Source organism: Haplochromis burtoni, unplaced genomic scaffold (assembly GCF_018398535.1).
Source record: "Haplochromis burtoni strain Fernald_Lab_line unplaced genomic scaffold, NCSU_Asbu1 Contig_3, whole genome shotgun sequence".
In the NCBI taxonomy this organism is placed as follows: domain Eukaryota; kingdom Metazoa; phylum Chordata; class Actinopteri; order Cichliformes; family Cichlidae; genus Haplochromis; species Haplochromis burtoni.
Genome location: NW_024582364.1, coordinates 3,671,069 through 3,690,666, shown reverse-complemented (window position 1 = coordinate 3,690,666; position 19,598 = coordinate 3,671,069). Strand labels below are relative to the sequence as shown.

General features: G+C 39.8%; 1 protein-coding gene across 9 annotated transcripts in view; it reads left to right on the top strand.

Annotated features, from left to right (window-relative positions):
• The window catches only part of cacna1eb (calcium channel, voltage-dependent, R type, alpha 1E subunit b), a 73,056-nt gene extending 56,226 nt beyond the window's left edge, over window positions 1–16,830 (top strand). For 5 of the 9 annotated variants that reach the window (XM_042219638.1, XM_042219631.1, XM_042219625.1 and 2 more), the window contains 24 exons: window positions 95–201; window positions 638–649; window positions 1,933–2,029; window positions 2,125–2,285; window positions 3,286–3,423; window positions 3,547–3,748; window positions 3,834–3,998; window positions 5,791–5,901; window positions 5,990–6,070; window positions 6,313–6,432; window positions 6,550–6,615; window positions 8,133–8,224; window positions 8,359–8,533; window positions 8,621–8,748; window positions 9,012–9,108; window positions 9,412–9,517; window positions 9,659–9,766; window positions 9,852–9,952; window positions 11,019–11,122; window positions 11,208–11,304; window positions 12,914–13,018; window positions 13,452–13,587; window positions 13,757–13,911; window positions 15,011–16,830. In XM_042219638.1, the coding sequence (XP_042075572.1) occupies window positions 95–201; window positions 638–649; window positions 1,933–2,029; window positions 2,125–2,285; window positions 3,286–3,423; window positions 3,547–3,748; window positions 3,834–3,998; window positions 5,791–5,901; window positions 5,990–6,070; window positions 6,313–6,432; window positions 6,550–6,615; window positions 8,133–8,224; window positions 8,359–8,533; window positions 8,621–8,748; window positions 9,012–9,108; window positions 9,412–9,517; window positions 9,659–9,766; window positions 9,852–9,952; window positions 11,019–11,122; window positions 11,208–11,304; window positions 12,914–13,018; window positions 13,452–13,587; window positions 13,757–13,911; window positions 15,011–15,535 (3,189 nt within the window). In that variant the 3' untranslated portion in view covers window positions 15,536–16,830. The remainder of the gene's footprint in view (window positions 1–94; window positions 202–637; window positions 650–1,932; window positions 2,030–2,124; window positions 2,286–3,285; window positions 3,424–3,546; window positions 3,749–3,833; window positions 3,999–5,790; window positions 5,902–5,989; window positions 6,071–6,312; window positions 6,433–6,549; window positions 6,616–8,132; window positions 8,225–8,358; window positions 8,534–8,620; window positions 8,749–9,011; window positions 9,109–9,411; window positions 9,518–9,658; window positions 9,767–9,851; window positions 9,953–11,018; window positions 11,123–11,207; window positions 11,305–12,913; window positions 13,019–13,451; window positions 13,588–13,756; window positions 13,912–15,010) is intronic. The other 4 variants (XM_042219612.1, XM_042219616.1, XM_014332420.2 and 1 more) reach the window with 4 other exon arrangements.
• The last annotated feature ends 2,768 nt before the right edge of the window (window positions 16,831–19,598 follow it).

Genomic DNA, 19,598 nt, shown 5'->3' with positions numbered 1-19,598 from the left:
CTGAAACATTTTCTCTTCTTTCATCGCAATTTTAAAGACTTCACCTTTGCCAGTTTGTAACCCATCCGTGTGGATGTGTGTGTTCGTCCCCCAGATGATAGACCAGGGTCTCATTCTGCACGATGGCTCTTATTTCCGAGACATGTGGAACATGCTGGACTTCATTGTAGTGGTGGGAGCTCTGATTGCTTTTGCTCTAACGTGAGTCACATTACAGTGCTGCCTGTCGATGACTAATGAGTGATTCACTGCAGCAAACAGTTTCTGAGAATACAGTATTGTATTAAACGACTTTCCCTCAAAGACTCGCACGCTGCAAGTATGGAGGCATGAGAAGACCTGTACAGCGCGGAGCTCAGATTTAACTGTTTTCTCTGTGTAATTTAGGTGGTGTGGTTAAACATGGGTAGTGTGTGTCGCAGCGTTTTGTTTCTTTACTTTTGAGTGCGAACATTACTACCGTAACTAAACTTTTTGTGCTTTTTGTTGTAATGTAGAGAATTGTATGTTATTTTCTCTGTTGTTGATATAGCTGTGATCCTTTGAGCTTTGCTCACAGTGTATCTCTTTTTTTTTTTGCCTCGTTTTTTTTTTTCTCTGTTGTTCCTGTGGATATTATGACTGTTGGGGCTCCCAGCAATGTGATGGGGTAAAAATTTCAGTCACACTAAATGTAAATGTGTCCCATAAGCCACTCATATTTTTCATGTTTTCATATCTTCTGATTTGTTGTTTTCTACATTTAAAAAATATATATTTTTATTGTCTGCCTTTTGTCTGTTCGCTTTTGATTTTGTCACATTTTGACATTTGACTCATACAACGGCAGAGCCTGGCAGGTATCGGGGGGGGGGGAAGAAATGCTGATAATGAGTCATTTTGTCTATCAAGTCATCAGTTTTGCATGAAAATGAACACAAAACAAAAGTGTTCCAGTATATGCACACACAGCTCACGACAAGGCTACTATTAAGATAAAAACATTAATTCTCAGTGTGATCTAACTTTGATAGAATAAATATATTTATTTGAAGCCATGAGTGTCACGATGAGCTGTGTGGCTGGCAGTGGCTGGATCCAAGTGCAGGACTCTGAGACAAAACATTAACTTAAGGCGGCAGCTTTATTTGCTGGCAATACAAAAAACAAAAACTCAAACTAGGATTGTTTAACTATGATGGGATGGGATGGGATGGGATGCCTGGCCTGGCGATAGAAGACGAGGGTTACACACACAACAAATGTGGAGGATGCAACAGGGCTTAAAAAAACAACACAGGGCTTAAATACATACTGAGGTGATTAGGGAATGTGAAACAGGAGGAGAGCACAGCTGGGAGTCATCTGACATGACAAGACAAAACTCAACACATTGACATAGTACACAGACTTTCAAAGTAAAACAGGAAACACAACAGACACAGACTTGACTAGACTACAGCTGACAGAGAACAAAGGGAACACACTGGCAGAAATGACTGTACACTAAACAGAAGTAACACAGAACCACAACCTAAGAACTAGAATACAAGAAATGCTAAGGATCTAAGGAGCTAGGAATACTAGAGACAGAAACCAAAACCAAGAGAATCAAAACAAATCATGGAATCAAGGATAACTAATACAAACAGAAAAACACTGAGTCCACAGACTCAGGACCGTGACAATAATCGTGCACAAACTACTAGTGTAATTGAATGAATCAGCTAAAATATTTGATTTAAGGGTTGAAAAAATACAAATGATCAAATATTTTACAGCTGAAATCTGTCAAGCTCCAAACATACACCCTCAAGTTGAATGTTTCCCCATTCATTTGTGTTTACATTCAGTTTTTACTGTGTTTTTTTGTTGTTGTTTTTGTACTTGTCTGTGTGCATCAGTCTGACCGTACAGCTATGTTTCTCAGTGCTACATTTCCAATGTCAACAGAAACAACAAAGGACGAGACATCAAGACGATAAAGTCCCTCCGAGTTTTGAGAGTTCTGCGACCCCTTAAAACCATCAAGAGACTTCCTAAACTCAAGGTGTGATGCAGACATCTGCAAACAGTCTGCTGTTCTGTTTTCTGGTGTTGTTGCACCAGTCCTTGACAGATTTTATTTGTCTTTCTCCTGCGCAGGCTGTTTTTGACTGTGTGGTCACATCTCTGAAGAACGTTTTCAACATCCTCATTGTGTACCAGCTCTTCATGTTCATCTTTGCTGTCATAGCAGTGCAGCTTTTTAAGGGGAGGTTCTTCTATTGCACTGACAGCTCCATGAATACAGAGAAGGAATGCCAGTGAGTGAACTCCGCTTCACCCTCGTCTGTTCCTACATTAGTGTTTTTAAAAATATATATACTTTATATATCTGAAACTCCTCCTACACATTGTCACTCAAAATACACTGGTACTGCCACGCAAGATCATTTTTAATGTAAAATATGAATATGAGGAGTTAAGCTCTAAAAGAGGTTTAAAGCAGTAAGTTCCTGGAATATGCTTATTCGAGTTAGATTACAAGACTAATACCATCCTTACAGCCATGTGTGGAAGAAAGTTTATACAGGACTCCATCCAGTCCTGTGAAAACACTAAGTATATCATTATTGCTTATGGGGGTAAGATGCTCAGATCTCAGATTCTGCAGTCAAATGGGAGTCCATCTGTCTAACAGCTAAGGCTTGGGTCATGCAAGAGAACTTTTCTGAAGAAATTATTTAAAATTTCATTCTCATTTCTGAGCTGTCTTAACCTGGTTGAAGATGTTATGACTAAGACTGATTCTGTGTGATATCTTACACCATATATATGGCTTTGTTTTTTTGTTTTGTTTTTTATCTGTGCAGTATTGTGGTGCAAAATCAATATAAATCCTTCTATGGGAGAGTATCACGTGGTTTTAAATTCTTTAAACAACTTTGAGGAAACCTACCCAACAAAATCACAACAGGAAGAAAATAAAACATATAAAAAAAATTTAAAAAGGGGAAAAACACGACTTTTAAGACAGCAGCGTCAATCAGAGAAAATGCAAAAAACTTCAAGCCTTGACAAAAAAATCCTCCAAATTGAAAGTAATGAAGCAGAAAATTACAAAAAAGGGCCCAAATGTGCAGCTTTGCTTATTTCTTATATAACCTCAGATAGTCTGTCATTGTCTGCAGATGCCAGTGAATAGCATGAGAGTAACAGTTACTTGTAACAAAGGCTTTAATGCTTCTCTTTTTTGTTACAACCGCTGGTCTAATCAGTGAATTAAGTGAAATGATGACCTCTGGGCTATTCTATTCCCCACAGAGGCTACTACATTGACTACAGCAGAGACAAAAAGGAGGTGAAGAGGAGAGAGTGGAAGAGACACGAGTTTCACTATGACAATGTCTGCTGGGCTCTGCTCACTCTGTTCACTGTTTCAACTGGAGAGGGGTGGCCTCAGTATGTCTCCTTGCGTGTTTATAGGCTTTCAGCTCAGTTTTTCTCAGCACAAAATTGCTTTCTATAACTTATATGTGCTATAAATGAATCAACCACAGGTAATATGATTTTTTTAAAATGTAGGGTCCTCCAGCACTCTACAGATGTTACAGAGGAGAACATGGGGCCGAGTCGGGGGAACCGGATGGAGATGTCAGTTTTCTATGTGGTCTATTTTGTGGTCTTCCCGTTCTTCTTCGTCAACATCTTTGTGGCTCTTATTATCATCACTTTCCAAGAGCAGGGTGACAAGATGATTCAGGAGTGCAGTCTGGAGAAGAATGAGGTACGGAGCTGTGACAGCATTTCACACAAATTCAAGTAATTAGGCATCATCTTTTCACACATAATGCTCATTTTCTCTCCATCAGAGGGCTTGCATTGACTTTGCCATCAGCGCCAAGCCGATGACCCGCTACATGCCCCAGAACAGACAGACCTTTCAGTACAGACTGTGGCACTTTGTGGCGTCGCCCTCGTTTGAGTACACTGTGCTCGTCATGATCGCCCTCAACACTGTTGTTCTCATGATGAAGGTAAGTGGTTCATTCAGTAAATGTGGAACAGTATCACAAATCATTTTAGATTGATTTCCCAAAGGCCCAGAGAGACACTGGTTTAATTTCATGCCAGATTTTTTTTAAAATCAACTTGCAGAGTATTGAAACTCAACTGTAAACTCTAAGTAGCCTCAGTGAGAAGTGACTTTAAACCTGTGCCACAAAATCAGTCCTTACCCAGGAGACATGGACTTCAAAAGACCTCTGGAGGTGTCCTGTGTGTAGATCACATTTATATTTTTTTTTCTAAAAGATGCCACAGATGCTCAAGCAGACTGGAATCCACAAGCCAAGTCAGCACTCTTTATCACTTTATGCAAAAAACATGAGACTGGTCGGATGAGGCCAACTTCTTCGTTTGCTTCATACTCCAGCTTTCACATTCATGCACCCATTGTAGCGCTTTTACAGTGAAGGATCAGCACATGCACTTTCTATCATAGCCCAGCTGGCTAAGGTTTTCAGCATTTTTTGCTGTAGCTGCTCTTCTATGACCTCCACTGCCTCACAGGTTTACCAGTAGTCCTTCATTTTTACCTCACTAGATACAAAGTGCTGCATAGCGGGAACAGACGAGATCTGGTATTTTGACAGGACGCTGATACTCTTGTCTTGATGTCACAGTTTTGGCCGTGTTGCTCATATATCACAGCCTTCCTATTTTTCCTCTGTCAAGAACTGACTATTCTGCAGCTCTTGTAACAAAAAATGCTATTTACCTGTTTTTTTTTTTTTGTTCTTTTTTGTGTTGTGGCTGCTTGGTTGTACACAGTGTGTAAGTTTGAAGATTTATACCTAAAAGCAGGGACTGGGTTTTTTTTTTTGCTACAGCGGAAATTTGATGGCTGACTATGAGAGAAAACCTGTTTAACAGAAAATGGTTGCCGTAGTCCCCCATGCTTTATTTATCTAGTTATAGCCAAATCAAGATATTTAACGAGTTTCTGAGATTGTCTAACTCTTAAAATGATTAAAATCAATGTCTGAGTTTTCCTGAACTTCAAAATCCTGTAATTACAAAGTTTTGTCTTATTTTTGTTTTTGCTTTTGTTGTGTTTTTATTTTTAATTGACATTTTGGAATCACTATACAATACCATCAACTTCAGCAATTTGTCACTACATATATTTTTCTGTTTTTTCTATATTTAAACAACTAAAATATCCATACAAAAAGAACGAAAGAAGAAGAAGAAGAAAAAAGAAGAAAAAGAAGCAAAACAGTTTTTGTTGTGTTTTAATTGAACTTCAGTAGAAACCTTCAATTTCCATTGATCTGTCTTATTTTTTTTACTGTTAGGTGCCTTTGTTCAGTTTGTTTTGTTGTCTTTTCTCTTCCTTGCACTCTTCAATCAATGGAAAGGTTGAATCACACAATAAAAGAAAAGAAAAACGTTTTTAAAACAATACTGTTCAGTACTTTTCATGCACACGTTCATGTGTTGTGTATATGTGAGCTGTGTTGTGAAGCTTGCCTTGTCACAAGAGAAGGTTTTGGAGCCACCAAATCATAAACACAGAGATAATGTAACTGTCAATACGTGTGTGTAAACACATTTTCTATTCATATGGATTGTCCGTCCGTTTTAATTCTTTGTATACCGTGCTGAAATTAAACTTAGAGAGGCAGCTGCAAATCCATCATTATGACCTTTAAAATTATGCTCGTCATGCTCACCAAAATGTCACCAATAATTTACTAATTATGGTAATAACTGATTGATTGAATGTCAGTTTGACCTTTGGGCCTGTTTTCTTTGTTCTTGCAGTACCACTCAGCCCCGGCAGCTTACGATACAGTCCTGAAACACCTAAACACGGCCTTCACTGTCCTCTTCTCCATGGAGTGCATACTGAAGATCATGGCGTTTGGTTTTGTGGTGAGCAGAACAAAAGACTTTAGATCACATTTAGCTGAATTTCTCCATGTGCGATGGAATTAACCGAAGCGTTTCCTTTTTCCTGCAGAACTACTTTCGAGATACTTGGAATATTTTTGATTTTATCACTGTCCTTGGCAGCATCACAGAGATAATTGTGGATTTACAGGTAAGCCCCTGCCAAGACACCATTCGTTTTCACACTGTTGTGACCCTAAAATAAAAAGACAAGAGCATACTTTCTTTCCAAGCTTCCTGGTGTGTTACCCTTCCTCCAGACACAACTTAAGTCATGTTGTGATGAAATTCGCCATCTGTGTTTTACATCCTGTCTCTCCCTTCTGTTGCCACTCTCTGTCTCTCTCTCCTTCTCTCTCTCGGTCACCCTCTCTCCAACCACGTCTGTCCCAGTCGGTGAACACCATCAACATGAGTTTCCTGAAGCTTTTCCGAACTGCCAGGTTGATCAAGCTGTTGAGGCAGGGTTACACCATCCGTATTCTGCTGTGGACCTTCGTACAATCCTTTAAGGTTTTCCCACTACCTTTGTTTTTTATTATTTTAAAGATGTATCTAATATGCTCTAAGATATTATAACAAATTACAAGAAGTTTTGATAAACTGTATTTCCTGTTTCTTCTCCACCAGGCTCTCCCTTATGTCTGTCTTCTTATTGCCATGCTTTTCTTCATATATGCCATAATTGGAATGCAGGTAATATTTTCGATAATTAAACTACATCACAAATATCATAACAAACTCGTAGCTCTCACTTAAGGTCTGCTTGTTACTATTTATTCCTCCAACCCAACAGTTTTTATCGATAAAAAGAAGGATTCTCCTTAATTTAGCATCATTTCTGTACATATTTTTTCCTGGTATATCCGTGCCCTATCAGTGGGGCCACAGCTTGAAAACATCATGGTCATGTACAGTATAGAATAATCAAAAAGCACGCACATCATATTCAGGATATTTATTTAGTACTTACTCGTGTCTGCACTGTTATTTGTATGAGCTAGTTTGATCTTAACGGTTTCTGTACATCCATTAGTTACTTTAAGCCATTTTTTATACTATGCTTAGTTCTGCCTGAGGTTTCTTCCTGTTAAAAGGGAGTTTTTTTTTCTTCCTATTGTTGCCAGTTGCTTGCTCAAATGGTGTAGTTTGATTGTTGGGTTTCCTCTCTGTTATGGTAAGGGCTCTACCTAATAATATAAAGCCTCTTGAGCCAAATATTATTGTGATTTGGTGCTATATAAATACAGTTGAATTGAATTGAATTCAAGTACTTGCTCACATTTTTGTTTGGCCTGTTCATGCTGTTGGGCCACATTGAGAAAAATAAAAAGATGTATTTATGTGCCAAAATTGGTAATTTATGCCAATCTTTAGCAGTAGTTAGTACCTTAGGATATACATGAAGTGTTGTAAAACTAAAGGATAGGACTCTTTAGTAAAGTGTGTTGCATAAAGTCTAGAAACTGGTCATTATAGTCTCTTGCTAGATGGTTGTCAGGCAGTGTAAGTTTGATTGTTGGTGCTATATAAATACAATTAAGGGCATAGTAATATACATGTGGATCAAAATTAGATGCTATTGTCATGACATGTAAATGACAAGATACTTTCATAAGGTGATATAGGTGCGTAAATGCTTAAAAAATAGGTAATTGGAGATCATTTATCCCAATTTCAGGAGTGGGACCACACCTCATACACGCTCCTTCCGATTCTCTGTCTATATATGTCTATATCCCCAAACCACAGCCTCAATTCATGCTCACGCCGTCTGCCATTATCTACTTCAAATGCTGTCAAGTCTGTAACAGGATATGGTCCCAACTAGTGAATTTTTCCCTTTTGCTACAGTACGTGGTTGTTAGGGCTCATGATGACATCATACTTTCTCATATAGATAAAAACAATCAGGAGTCTAAGATGTACTTGTTTGCCAAGTTTGGTTTCTCGTCTCCAGATGGTCTAAGAGGGGTTCGTGGACAAACAAACAAACAAACGCACAGACAGAGATTTTGTGTATTATAGTGTGATTTACTGATTTAGTCCTGTTGTTAAAGTTTGTTTCTTGGTCCCACCTCTTAGGATTGTTTTAGTGTGTTATGTGGATATTTTTAATGTTTGAACTCTAGAAGATTAGCAGCTGCTATGGGAGAAGCTAGCAGCTGTCCTGGAAAAACTATGAATTAACTGAAGCCAGCTGTTTTCTGCAGGTGTTTGGAAACATCAAGCTGAATGACGAGAGTCACATCAACCAGCACAACAATTTTAAGACATTTTTCAGCGCACTCATGCTCCTGTTCAGGTGAGCTCAAAACTACATTTAGGCAGTGCCGCTGTTCTGAGTAAAGCTCCTTTGTTGGTGTTTGGTGTTAATCATCTATGAATGTGTTATCGGTCAAATGTCAGCTGGATATTTGTTTGTGTTAACACCACCAGGAGTGCTACAGGGGAGTCCTGGCAGGAGATCATGCTGTCCTGTCTGTCAGGGCAGGAGTGTGAACCAGACCCCTCCATCGCCCCCCTCACTATGTCTCCGGACCACGAGGGCGGCTGTGGGACCGACTTTGCTTACTGCTACTTTGTGTCCTTCATCTTCTTCAGCTCATTCTTGGTCAGGACCAACAAAAATTTGCCTTTTCAGGTGTGTTGCAGTCTGCTGTGCCTTTCCTCTTAGGTTCTTGCCCTTGTGTTTTTTAAGATGCTGAACCTGTTTGTGGCTGTGATTATGGATAACTTTGAATACCTGACACGAGATTCCTCAATCCTGGGTCCCCATCACCTGGATGAGTTTGTCCGAATCTGGGGGGAATATGATCGACTGGCGTGGTGAGGCTCGCTCTTTTATCAGTTTGTGATTTGAAGCAGACCTGATCAACATTTAGGTACCGTATTTATCCAGCAGAGGGCAGCCAAAGAGCATAAATGTGAATGCTTTGATCTTTGAGCATAAGGAACACAAGCTGCTTTTCATCAAGTCCACAGTGGCATTTAGTTCAATCATTCTAAATACTTTCAGAAGAAAAGTCTGCTCTGTTTGCATCTTCTGTCTGCACATCCCCTCACTTCTCGTTTTTGCTTTCCCTCTGAAGCGGCCGCATCCACTACACGGCCATGTATGAGATGTTAACACACATGTCACCACCCCTCGGCCTGGGTAAAAAATGTCCTGCTAAGATCGCCTATAAGGTATGAAAACATTTTATTTAACACAGAAAGGCCAGATAAAATGAAAAGTGAGAGTTTGGTTATATAAAATAAATATAACACACAACAGAAAGGGCATGGCAGCTAGTAATTTTGTTCAGTTTTTCAATTTAAAAAAATGTAGAGAAAGCAAATGATTGGTCTTTGTGAAGTTAAAGAAGTCAGTGGTTATGAGCATATGTGTGGCTGCTGTGTGTTTTTATGTGATTTAAAAGGTCGCTGGAGGTATTGGTTTACGGTCTAACATAGAAACTTTCCCTCCTTCTTTGTCTTTGTCTCTGGCAGAGGTTAGTGTTGATGAACATGCCCGTGGATGAGGACATGACCGTCCACTTCACCTCAACTCTGATGTCACTCATCCGCACAGCTCTGGATATCAAAATAGCTCGGGGTTAGGGTTGTGATTGCTTTAGTTATCATTTATCGGCTTTTCTTTTGTTTTGCTGAGCAGTTAATGTCTTCAGATTTCACATTTTGTTCCGTCAACAATGCATCATTAAAAAAAATGGTTAAAGGTGAGTGTTTGTCTCAGGTGGTGAGGACCGTATCGCTCTGGATACTGAGCTGCAAAAGGAGATCAGTATTATTTGGCCTTATCTGCCCCAGAAGACATTGGACCTACTGGTACCTATCAACAAAGGTCTGGCTCTAACTAAGAAGGTGATTCTCACTGTAATGCTGAGAGATGAGCAGTGACAACTAATGGAGTGCTCCTGCTCTCACAGATACTGACATGACGGTCGGGAAGATCTACGCTTCGATGATGATAATGGATTACTTCAAACAGAACAAAGCCAAGAAGCTCAGGCAGCAGCTGGAGGCTCAGGTCTGCTCAGCACGTCACTATGAACTCTGTGACACCTTCTTTTTTGTAACTTTAGTTTTTTATAAATTTACTTTTTTTTGCACCCAGTTTGTTCAGGAGGTAGAGTAAGCCATCTCACCTGACCTTTAAAGGGGACCTATTATATATCCAGTTCCTGATTGCTTTAAGTTTAGGTTTCTTTTGTTATTTACCATTCCTTAAAAAAATTCTTGACCATATTAATGATATCTCCTATCACCGATGTCCTACAGGGCCAAAAATGAAGTGTTCAGAGCAGCTCTGTGTCCGAGCTTTTCCCTCATAGCGAGTACTTGCTCTTTGGCCATGTTAAAGACAGGATGTTTCTAATTTCAGACATACTGTGCAAATACAAGACCTTAGTTCTACATATATGTTTAATATGCACAATAAAAGACACATCCTGGTCTAAAATTAGTCCAAGAGTCCTCACAGTGTTAATGGAGGCCAAGTTAATGACATCTAGAGTAAGCATCTGATTAGACACCATATTTCTAAGATTTTTAGCACCATAAAATAACTTCAGTCTTAGGTGATTAAGAGAGTAAAGAGCGATTTAGGAGAGAGGGAAGCATGTATTTTGTAAACAGAAATGGTCCCAGCATAGAAACCTGTGGAACTCCATAATTAACCTGAGAGTGTGAGGAAGACTCACAATTTACATGAACAAATTGGAGTCTATTAGATATGATTCAGACCACTGCAGCGCAGTACCTTTAATACCTATAGCATGCTCTAATCTCTATAATAAAATATTATGGCCAACAGTATTAAACAGGATAACAGGATAAGCCACTGTCAGAGAACATAAGAAGATCATTTGTAACCTTCACTTAAGTGACGTCTGTACTGTGATAAAGTCTGAAAGCTGACTGAAACTCTTCAAATAAAACATTGCTCTGCAGATGATCATTTAGCTGTTTTACAATTGATCTTTGAAGAGTTTTTCAGATAAAAGAAAGGTTGGAGGTTGGCCTATAATTAGCTAAATTAACACAAAGTTGTCACGAAGACGTCTTCAGTCTTTTCTGTATTTGTCTCATTTCAGAAGAGTAGCTTGATGTTCAAGCGTCTGGATGCTTCTGCTCTCCCCGAGGACATTCTGTCTAACCAGCCACTGCCAATGATGCCGCACAGTGCTGGTTCAGCCCTGTGAGTCTGCAAATGCTTGCAACAGTCTGTACTTATGTGTGATTCTGAATGCCTTTGCTTACTGTTTTTCTCCATCTTGACACAGGACCAGGGGAGGCTTTGTGGCTTTGAGCCCCATTTCACCTCAGGAGCTGTTTTTGGAGCCCATGAGCTCTGACGTTGATACCAGTCAACAGAATCTGGTAAGACAAAGGACCAATATAATTGTAAAACATAAAACATTATCCCCATGGCAGGCTTTTTGGCAATGCTCTGACCTTTTAATTGATGTAGTTTTTGACTCAGAGTAATTTGCACTTGAAAGCAGAGCTTTTCTGCTGCTTTGATCTTATGAATAAATGTTACCGTAGCATCAGTGTGCTGCTTAGCTTTAATATGCCAGAGCAAATAAACAAAAGCAAATACTTTATTGCATATATTATATCTTTTACTTTTAACTCCAGAGGTGTCATCGAAAAATTCAGCGACTCCAGCCATCAAAAATCAAAAAATCATACCTGATTTAAATGTGATCTCCCTCTTAACATCATGTCTTTGTGCACCTCTGGATCACTTCCAGGACAACTGCTTTTTAAAAATCTCTCCCTCAAACTCCTTTTTCAAACTCCAAACTTGCTTAGCAAGGAAACATCATCTTCTGTGTCAAATTGGCTGTCTTTTATTCGAGGATCAACAGAGCATAAGAGCTGGGAAACCAGCTGCGAACCAGCAACCAAACAGCAGCTCTCAGTGGAAGAAATCACAATTCCACCAGAACCATGTTTGTTGAACATTCATGGAGGTTTGCACCATGAATTCATCCCCCAGTGAATGAATTCACTGTCTCAGACTGGCAGCGCTGCTCACTGGCATCACCTTGAAGGTGGGATCAGCAAAATTTGAATAAAGGTGTGTTTTTGTTTTGTTTATTTTAATTTTTATGAGCAGTTTCGCAGAGTGGCTCTGATGGCACGGCATGCTGTTCTCCAACACGAGATAACTTGAAAATGCAGCTTTTCTTTTGTGCACTTCCTATTTTGTAACCTCTTCAGGATCCTGACCATCAGTTTGGGAATCACTGTCCTCACAGCAAAGAGTTTTACATAAAAATGTAATAAAGCAAAGTGTTTGTTTAGGTGTAACGCCACAAAAATTGTATAAACATGTGATGACTGATGCCGTTTTCTCAGTGCCTTGCAGGGCACCGCATCGCTGCTGTCTGTGCTCCTGTGTTTTATTCCTGTGGAAGTTGGAGTCAGAGCAAAGGGAGATTGTCAAACTGTAGATGTCTGCTGTGTCTCTACTGTCTGGTTTTAATGGTCTCTACTGCTTGTCAGTTGAATGATATAAAGTTGATCTGGAATACTTAATTTGCAGAGGAATGCATTTGGCCCTCAGACAGGCGTTGTCTGGCTCTGTTTGTATAGCCATTAACACCTAAACATGCATGACTGAATGCACTTCCAAGCTGAAAAAGTCAATTTTTCGATGTGAGCTGATATCTTTGTTGTCTGTTTTTCTTTTTCTTCACTCCTTGCTCCTCTTTTACGACCGCACTCTGTTTCTGCTCCTCCTTGAAGTCAGTTTTCCTGTTGCAAGTTCTCCGTCTGTTTTTGGCTGGAATGGCTTTTGACTGGATGGCGATGGAGATGGCTCTGATAGATAGTACTTTTGTCAGTGATGAAATGGCTTGTCTGCCCCTCCTCTCAACTAAACAAGATGTCCATACACAGCGGGAGTCCTGGCAGGGATGAGCCTGATTGGTGCTCTGTATTTCCTTGCGCTTCCTCTCTTGTTTCTGTACACACCTAGGTGGGCGAGTGCAGTAGGGGGATTGAAGCCCCACTGGAGCTTCCACTAGGGAGGGGCCTGTGTGTGCGGGCCTCTTCCATGCCTCGTCTGGCTGTAGAGTCGCAGGTACACACATCTCCCATGACACGGCTTCTGGGCTGGATCTCGAGGACGTCAGGGGCTGCATGGGCTCTTATGCCAAAGTCTGTCGTTCCTTAAGTGCACGTGATGCTGAGAAGTTCAGATCAGTAGAGTTTTGTTTCGACATTTGTTACTTTGGGAGGCTGAATAAGGTCCAATGAGTTGCTAGAACGGGCTGTGATCTTCGAATGCTGTTGCCTCATCTTGTTATGACCATTACTTTCAACCACAGAGTAAAGGAAAGACTAAACCTCTCAAATCTTTTAGGCTGCACTGCACTTTTGCACTGGCTAAAGCATGAAATATCATTTTTATTGTTTGGATCAAATAATCTGCTGGTAACAGAAGTATGCTTACTTATTTCCTTGTGTTTGTGCCCTGTTTTTCTATGTTTGTTGTGTGTGTTTTTAACTTCAAGCAGGCAGAGGTTTCTAGTGGCTCCATGAAGCGATCAGTCTCCACTGTTGCAGATCAATGTGTGAATGGACTTTGGCAAGAGGAGAAAAGCCCCGAGCGAGTCTATCGACCTCGTCATAAGAGCTATAAGGCTGCTGGTTAGTCCTGCTCGCCTGCTGTTAGGCAACTGTGTTCATAGATAATGAAGAGCTGAATTGAATGTAGTCCTATGACATTTATATCTTTATTTTCCTTTTCTTCTTTTTCTTTTTTGCTCCCTTGTATTTTTGCATTTCCTGTTGCACTCTTTCCTGAATGTCCCTTTAGTTTCTCGCTCTGAGCGTGGCGACAGGGAGCGCGGTCGCTCCAAGGAACGCTGCCACCTCCTGTCTCCAGACACGTCTCGTTGTAATTCAGAGGAAAGAAGCTTGCAGCCCTCAAGATCCTCGAGCGTAGAACGAGCAGATCCCCAAGATAAACAGGTAGGTATACCTATTTAACTAATCATTAACACAAATATCCAATCAGCCCATCACATGGCAGCCACACAATCCATTTAGGCATGTAGACATGGTCAAGATAATCTGCAGAGGTTTAAACCGAGCATCAGAATGAGGACTTTGAAGGCTGTTGGTGCCAGTATTTCAGTAACTGCTGATCTACTATAATTTTCCATTTACAGACCTGAGAAAGATAAAATATCCAGTGAGTGGCAGTTCACTGAAAGAAAATGCCTTGTTGATGTTAGATGTCAGACGAGAATATCTAGACTGCTTTGAGCTGATAGAAAAGCCACAATAACCCAAATAACCACTTCTTACAACCAACATATCGTTAGCTTCATAGCATAAGTGCCTAAGTCATTTTTTTGTGTTTTCGGAAAACAAGAAAAAACTGATGCAGCAGTGGTAGGGGAGTAAAGTTAGGCAAAAATCTCAATTTGACCAAAAAATGACTTAGGCACTTATGCTATGAAGCTAACGATATGCAGAAAAGCATCTCTGAACCTTAAAGCAGAAGACAGCAGCAGAAGACTGCACCAGGCACCCCTCCTATGAACTAACAACAGGAAACTGAGGCTACAATTCTCACAGGCTCACCAAAATTGAAGAAGAATGGAAAAATGTTGCCTGGTTTATTGAGTCTCAGTTTCTGCTGTAACATTTGGATGGTTGGGTAAGGATCAACATGAATGCACAGATCAGTTGGACCCATTAGTACCATCTGAGCATCATTTAAAAATCACATCTTACCTGAGTATTTCTGATGACCATGTCCATCCCTTTATGGTCAGAGTCTATTCATTCATATACAATTTAACTTAACAATTCAGAGACCCGTGCAGTGGGGTTCACCATCATGTACAGTGGATACCCAAATACTGATAAGAAGAGAAGAACACATCAGAAAAATCACCTGCTGTTCTGAAAACAGCAGAAGACCATTTCCACCACTCATGTAAATCAAGAGAGCAGGCCACACATTCAAAATGGGCAGAAAAAACGTAAAACATAATAAGTTGTCTTTAAAATGTTGTTATTGGCAATTGTTGATTAATTTATTCTTTACTTTCGCTTTCAGGGCAACAGCTCAGACAGTCCGATGCCATCCACATCTGAGTCCAGCACTCCCAGTGGCCGACGACCTCTATCGCAAACTCCAACCCGCTCTCGCCCTCACATCTCCTACTCCCCCCTCGTGTGTCGCACACAAGCCTCCATCGGTGAAGATGAGGATGAACCGGGCAGCCCTGAGACCATGAGGCGGAGCAAACCCACACGGAAGAGCCAAGAGGGAGTCCCAGGGGAGAGGCAAAGTGAGGCCACCCGGCGCACATCCCCACCTCGACGCTACCCTTCTGAGCCCTTCCTGGCTTTGCAAGAGGACGACCACAGCCCAGACCCCTCTGGTCCCATGGAAACGTTGACCTTCGAGGCGGCCGTGGCCTGCAGCCTGGGACGCTCAAACACCATCAGCACGGCCCGTCCACGCTCGCGGACTGGCTGGCAAGTCCCCAACGGACACTTTCGAAAGCGTCTGGCACAGACAACCTCAGTCGCTAGTTGTGACCCTCTAAGCGACACAGAGGAGGACGACAGGTGCTAGGGACAGGAGGCGCAACATGAACGGAGGAAACAGAATGCCAGAGAGGTGTCACAGGACGCTGTATGACCGCATCCAGAGCGAAGGTTAATGCGACTCTTTCTGCATCAGTGCTTCAAGGCCGCGAGCCCGCTGGATGTTTGGTAAAAAAAAAAATCCAAAATGACGAAGAACAATACTTCCTGAAACTGTAGTTGCCAATTCACACAGAACACTGACAATAAATAAGGTCTATTTCCTGACTTGTACTTGATGATAGAGAGTAATAATATGTCACAAAAAAACAAATGGATGGGTCAAATTATGTCATTTGTGTCAATAGGTATTTTCATTTTCTGGAGATGTTGCTCAATGATTCAGTGTTGCTCTAAACAGTATTTATCTGTGGGGTGTGTGAATATGTAACTACATTTTCTTATAAATCTATTGTTTTGTAAATACATTGTGATCATTACACCATCCCCATATATAAATTAGACCAGATCGACACAGCAAGCCATCATGAGGAGGCGATCTGATACTTACCAGACAATGTGGATACTAATAAGTAACACTCAATGATGCTGGATTTTTTTTACAGTATGAATGAATGTGAGGAGGGAAAACTGCCTGATTTTCCCCCATCGTTTTTTTCTTTTTGCTATTGAACATAATAAGTTGTGAGAAATGAATACAGTTATAGAATAACATAGAATATGATGCTTATTTGTTATTTCACCATGCAGTGTTATGTAAAGCCATGCCACCACCGAACCTCAGATATTTGCAGACTTTTAATTATCCTTTGGAGATGGTATTAAACTTTTATTTTTACCAGTCCAAAAAAAATCCTTTAAATGAGAATTTTTCCCAACCATAATTAAACAGGATGTTTAATTGTTTGCCATGAATACAAAATATTTTCATCTAGTTTCAGTTTTGTTCTGTTTTTTTTTTTTTTAAACTGTGAATATTATACGAACCATATATGAACACTGCAGACACACCACGATGCATTTTGCTTCAAATCTCCATATTGCTCTATTACTTACAAATAATGTACAGAGAAATTATGCTGTTTGTATTATGTAGAGAGAGAGGGACAAAAAATGAAAACAGTGTCAGCTGATGAGCTTTAAACGTAAAGGAATCCTTGGAAAATACTCATTTTAAGGTTTGTGTATTTGTTTTATTTGCCTGATGAAGGCCAATTCTGTGAAACTCACTTAACCAAAAACTTGGAGTTCCTGGAATGCAAATACTTTGTGGGTTTTTATGTGTAAAATAGTTGTATATACAAATAAAGGTGTTCACAAGTTGCCATTGTTACTGTTTATCTTTTTATTTCTCATTTAGGAGGCCAAGTGAGACATCAGAAAGCTTTGTGACATCTTGAGCACTGCAATTAAAAACCAGTCCGAGTGCAACTGGAAACTGTCAGTCTGTACATTTAATTCAAGTACATATTTTGCAAGGAAAACAGCAAACAAGCACAGAAGTTTATTGAAACGTGCTAACATACATGGAAATACAGATATGATTCATCAAGTATATCCACTATCCCGCACATGCCTAGCCTTGTTTCTCTAACTTTGTGTCCAAACCGCTCAACCCGAGCTGTCCCTCTGACGTACTCATTTCTAATTTTGTCCATCCTGCTCACTCTCAGTGAAAATCTGAGCATTTTCAGCTCAGCCTGCTGTCTTCTTCTAAACCTACACAATAGCAGTTCTCACTACCATCTTGTAAACCTTGGCTTTTACTCTTGCTGCTGTTCATCTGTTAGAAATCACCCTTGACACTTGTCTCCACCTGCTCCACACTGCCTCCACTCTCTTCTCCACCTCTTGCGCACTGTCCATTGCTTTGGATGACTGACCCCAGGTATTTAAACTCTTCCACCTACACTACCTCTACTCCTTGAGAGCTTGAAAAGAAGGCAATTGGACTTTTGTAAGTTTGTGAAGACATTTCGCCTCTCATCCAAGAGGCTTCAGATGGTTGAGAGTTCCAGGCAGTAAACCCCCAGTGTGGGGTGGCGCATTGGAGATGGTCCCAAGAGTCACTAACAAACTATTTATCTTTTGAATTGCCACCTAAGCCGAGGAGTGAAAAAAGGAGTCACTGGGGCCAACAGATAAAACCCCTGTAAGACACTGAATGACCATCCTTGCCATAGATGGTGGCTGATCAACTGCCAGCCACCTACAATGTAGTCCTAAGATCCCTTCCAGCGCCCATTGACACTTTGCCTCAGATGACCTCAATAGCTCACGTGATGGCTGGGTGGTGCAATTGCTCACAGAGGCTTTATCAGCTGGCCCTGGCATTTATAAAATGGCCCGTGACTAAGGGTGTAAATACCCTGAAATTGAGTGGAATTTCAATGTATGTAAAGAAAATCATATTAATATACAAATGCTTGAAGGTAGGAACACTAGAGTAAGGTAGTAACAAGTCAGGCTTTTACAGGAAACAAATAATTAAACTAAGTGCAGTAGTGCATATGTAAATTTAAGAACTGCATAATTTCCTGGTAAATTAGCAGAAAAACAAACACTATTTCCCCATTTTGGACCATAAGTACTTAACTCAAAGGTATGCTGTACTTTTGTGTATTACAGGCAAACTTGCCCAACTTCTGAGTATTTTACAGGAAAGGAGAGACATATTATCCTGTAAGAAAGAGTTAGTAAAAAATGTAAACTGAATTATAGAAAATCCATCATTCACATTGAACATAATGAATATTAAATGATGATGTAAAAAAAAAAAGATGCAAAAATATAACATTAATCCATTTCATATTAAAGCCCACTCCCTGAGAAGTACAGCGTACCTACAATGTAAGACTGAGAAATATTGTTTCTCTACAAGATTAACAAACTATTTAAAATTAGTAATGCTGTACTTAAGTTATTACTTACATAATTGTGTCTCCTTTCCTGTAAAATACCTGGAAGTTGGGGAAATTTAAACCACTTCATGATATGGTCTGAATCCCAAAAAGTACAACATATTTAAAATGAAAGATAGAGAAATATTGTATTTCTGCTAAATTACCAGGAAATTACACAGTACTTAAAATGATTTATGCACAATTTAAATTATAATTATATCTGAGTATCCTGTAACACCAACCCAACTTGTTAACCCCTTATTATAGTGTATCTACCATTAAATATTTGTAGGTAAATATAATTGCAAAAAGGGTAATTTCAAATCAAATACACTGGAATTCCATTTGATTACAGGGGAATAACATTCTTAGTCGCAGGCCGTATTATAAAGTGTTACCCGAGTTTATTGCCTTGGACTCCCACCAATATCCTTTGGTGCATTGATTATTTTTCTCTCTGAGTCACTATGAAATGTAATAATGGGGTCTCCTGTGTATATATTATAAAGTCAGTGTTTGCAAATAGAGAGTCTGGTGAAAGAGAGGCTGTAAAGAGGTCAGAGAGTGAAGGAAGGGTTTGAATAGGTGCACTCAGTTTATTAGAAGCACCAGTCCAAACACTGTGGAAAATATTACTGCTAAAGTTACAACAACTTACTTCAGAGAAAGTTAAGAAATATTATCAGGAAAAGTTTCTCTGTAGTTCTTCCACAAATCTGTTACTTAGTCCCAAATGACTAAATGTCATGTGATTTAATCATGTGCACACGTGAGATATAATCATTTAAAATGCAACTAACAAATGAAAAAAACAAACAAACAAAACCCCATTCTGGATAACAAACAACTTGTTAACACCTTACATGTGGAAAAAGGTGCACCCAGATGTATCAGTAATGTTCCCAACCCCTCCCCTAACTATTTGACATATTACCTAATTTCAGCTTCAGATGAGGTTTAAATAGCCAGAGACGAGAGGGCTGTAACACAGCTAAAAAGTCATGAACTAAACATATATAGGCATTGTGCTCTAAAATCTACATTATGTATTTAAAAAAAGTATAATGTAAAAAATATATAATGCACATGCATGCACCAAAACTGGAAATTAGATTTTTTGCAATGAATTACAGTGTTAGCTGTGTGGAAAGTGAAACCATTAGCTTATAAGCAGGACTTTAAATGTAA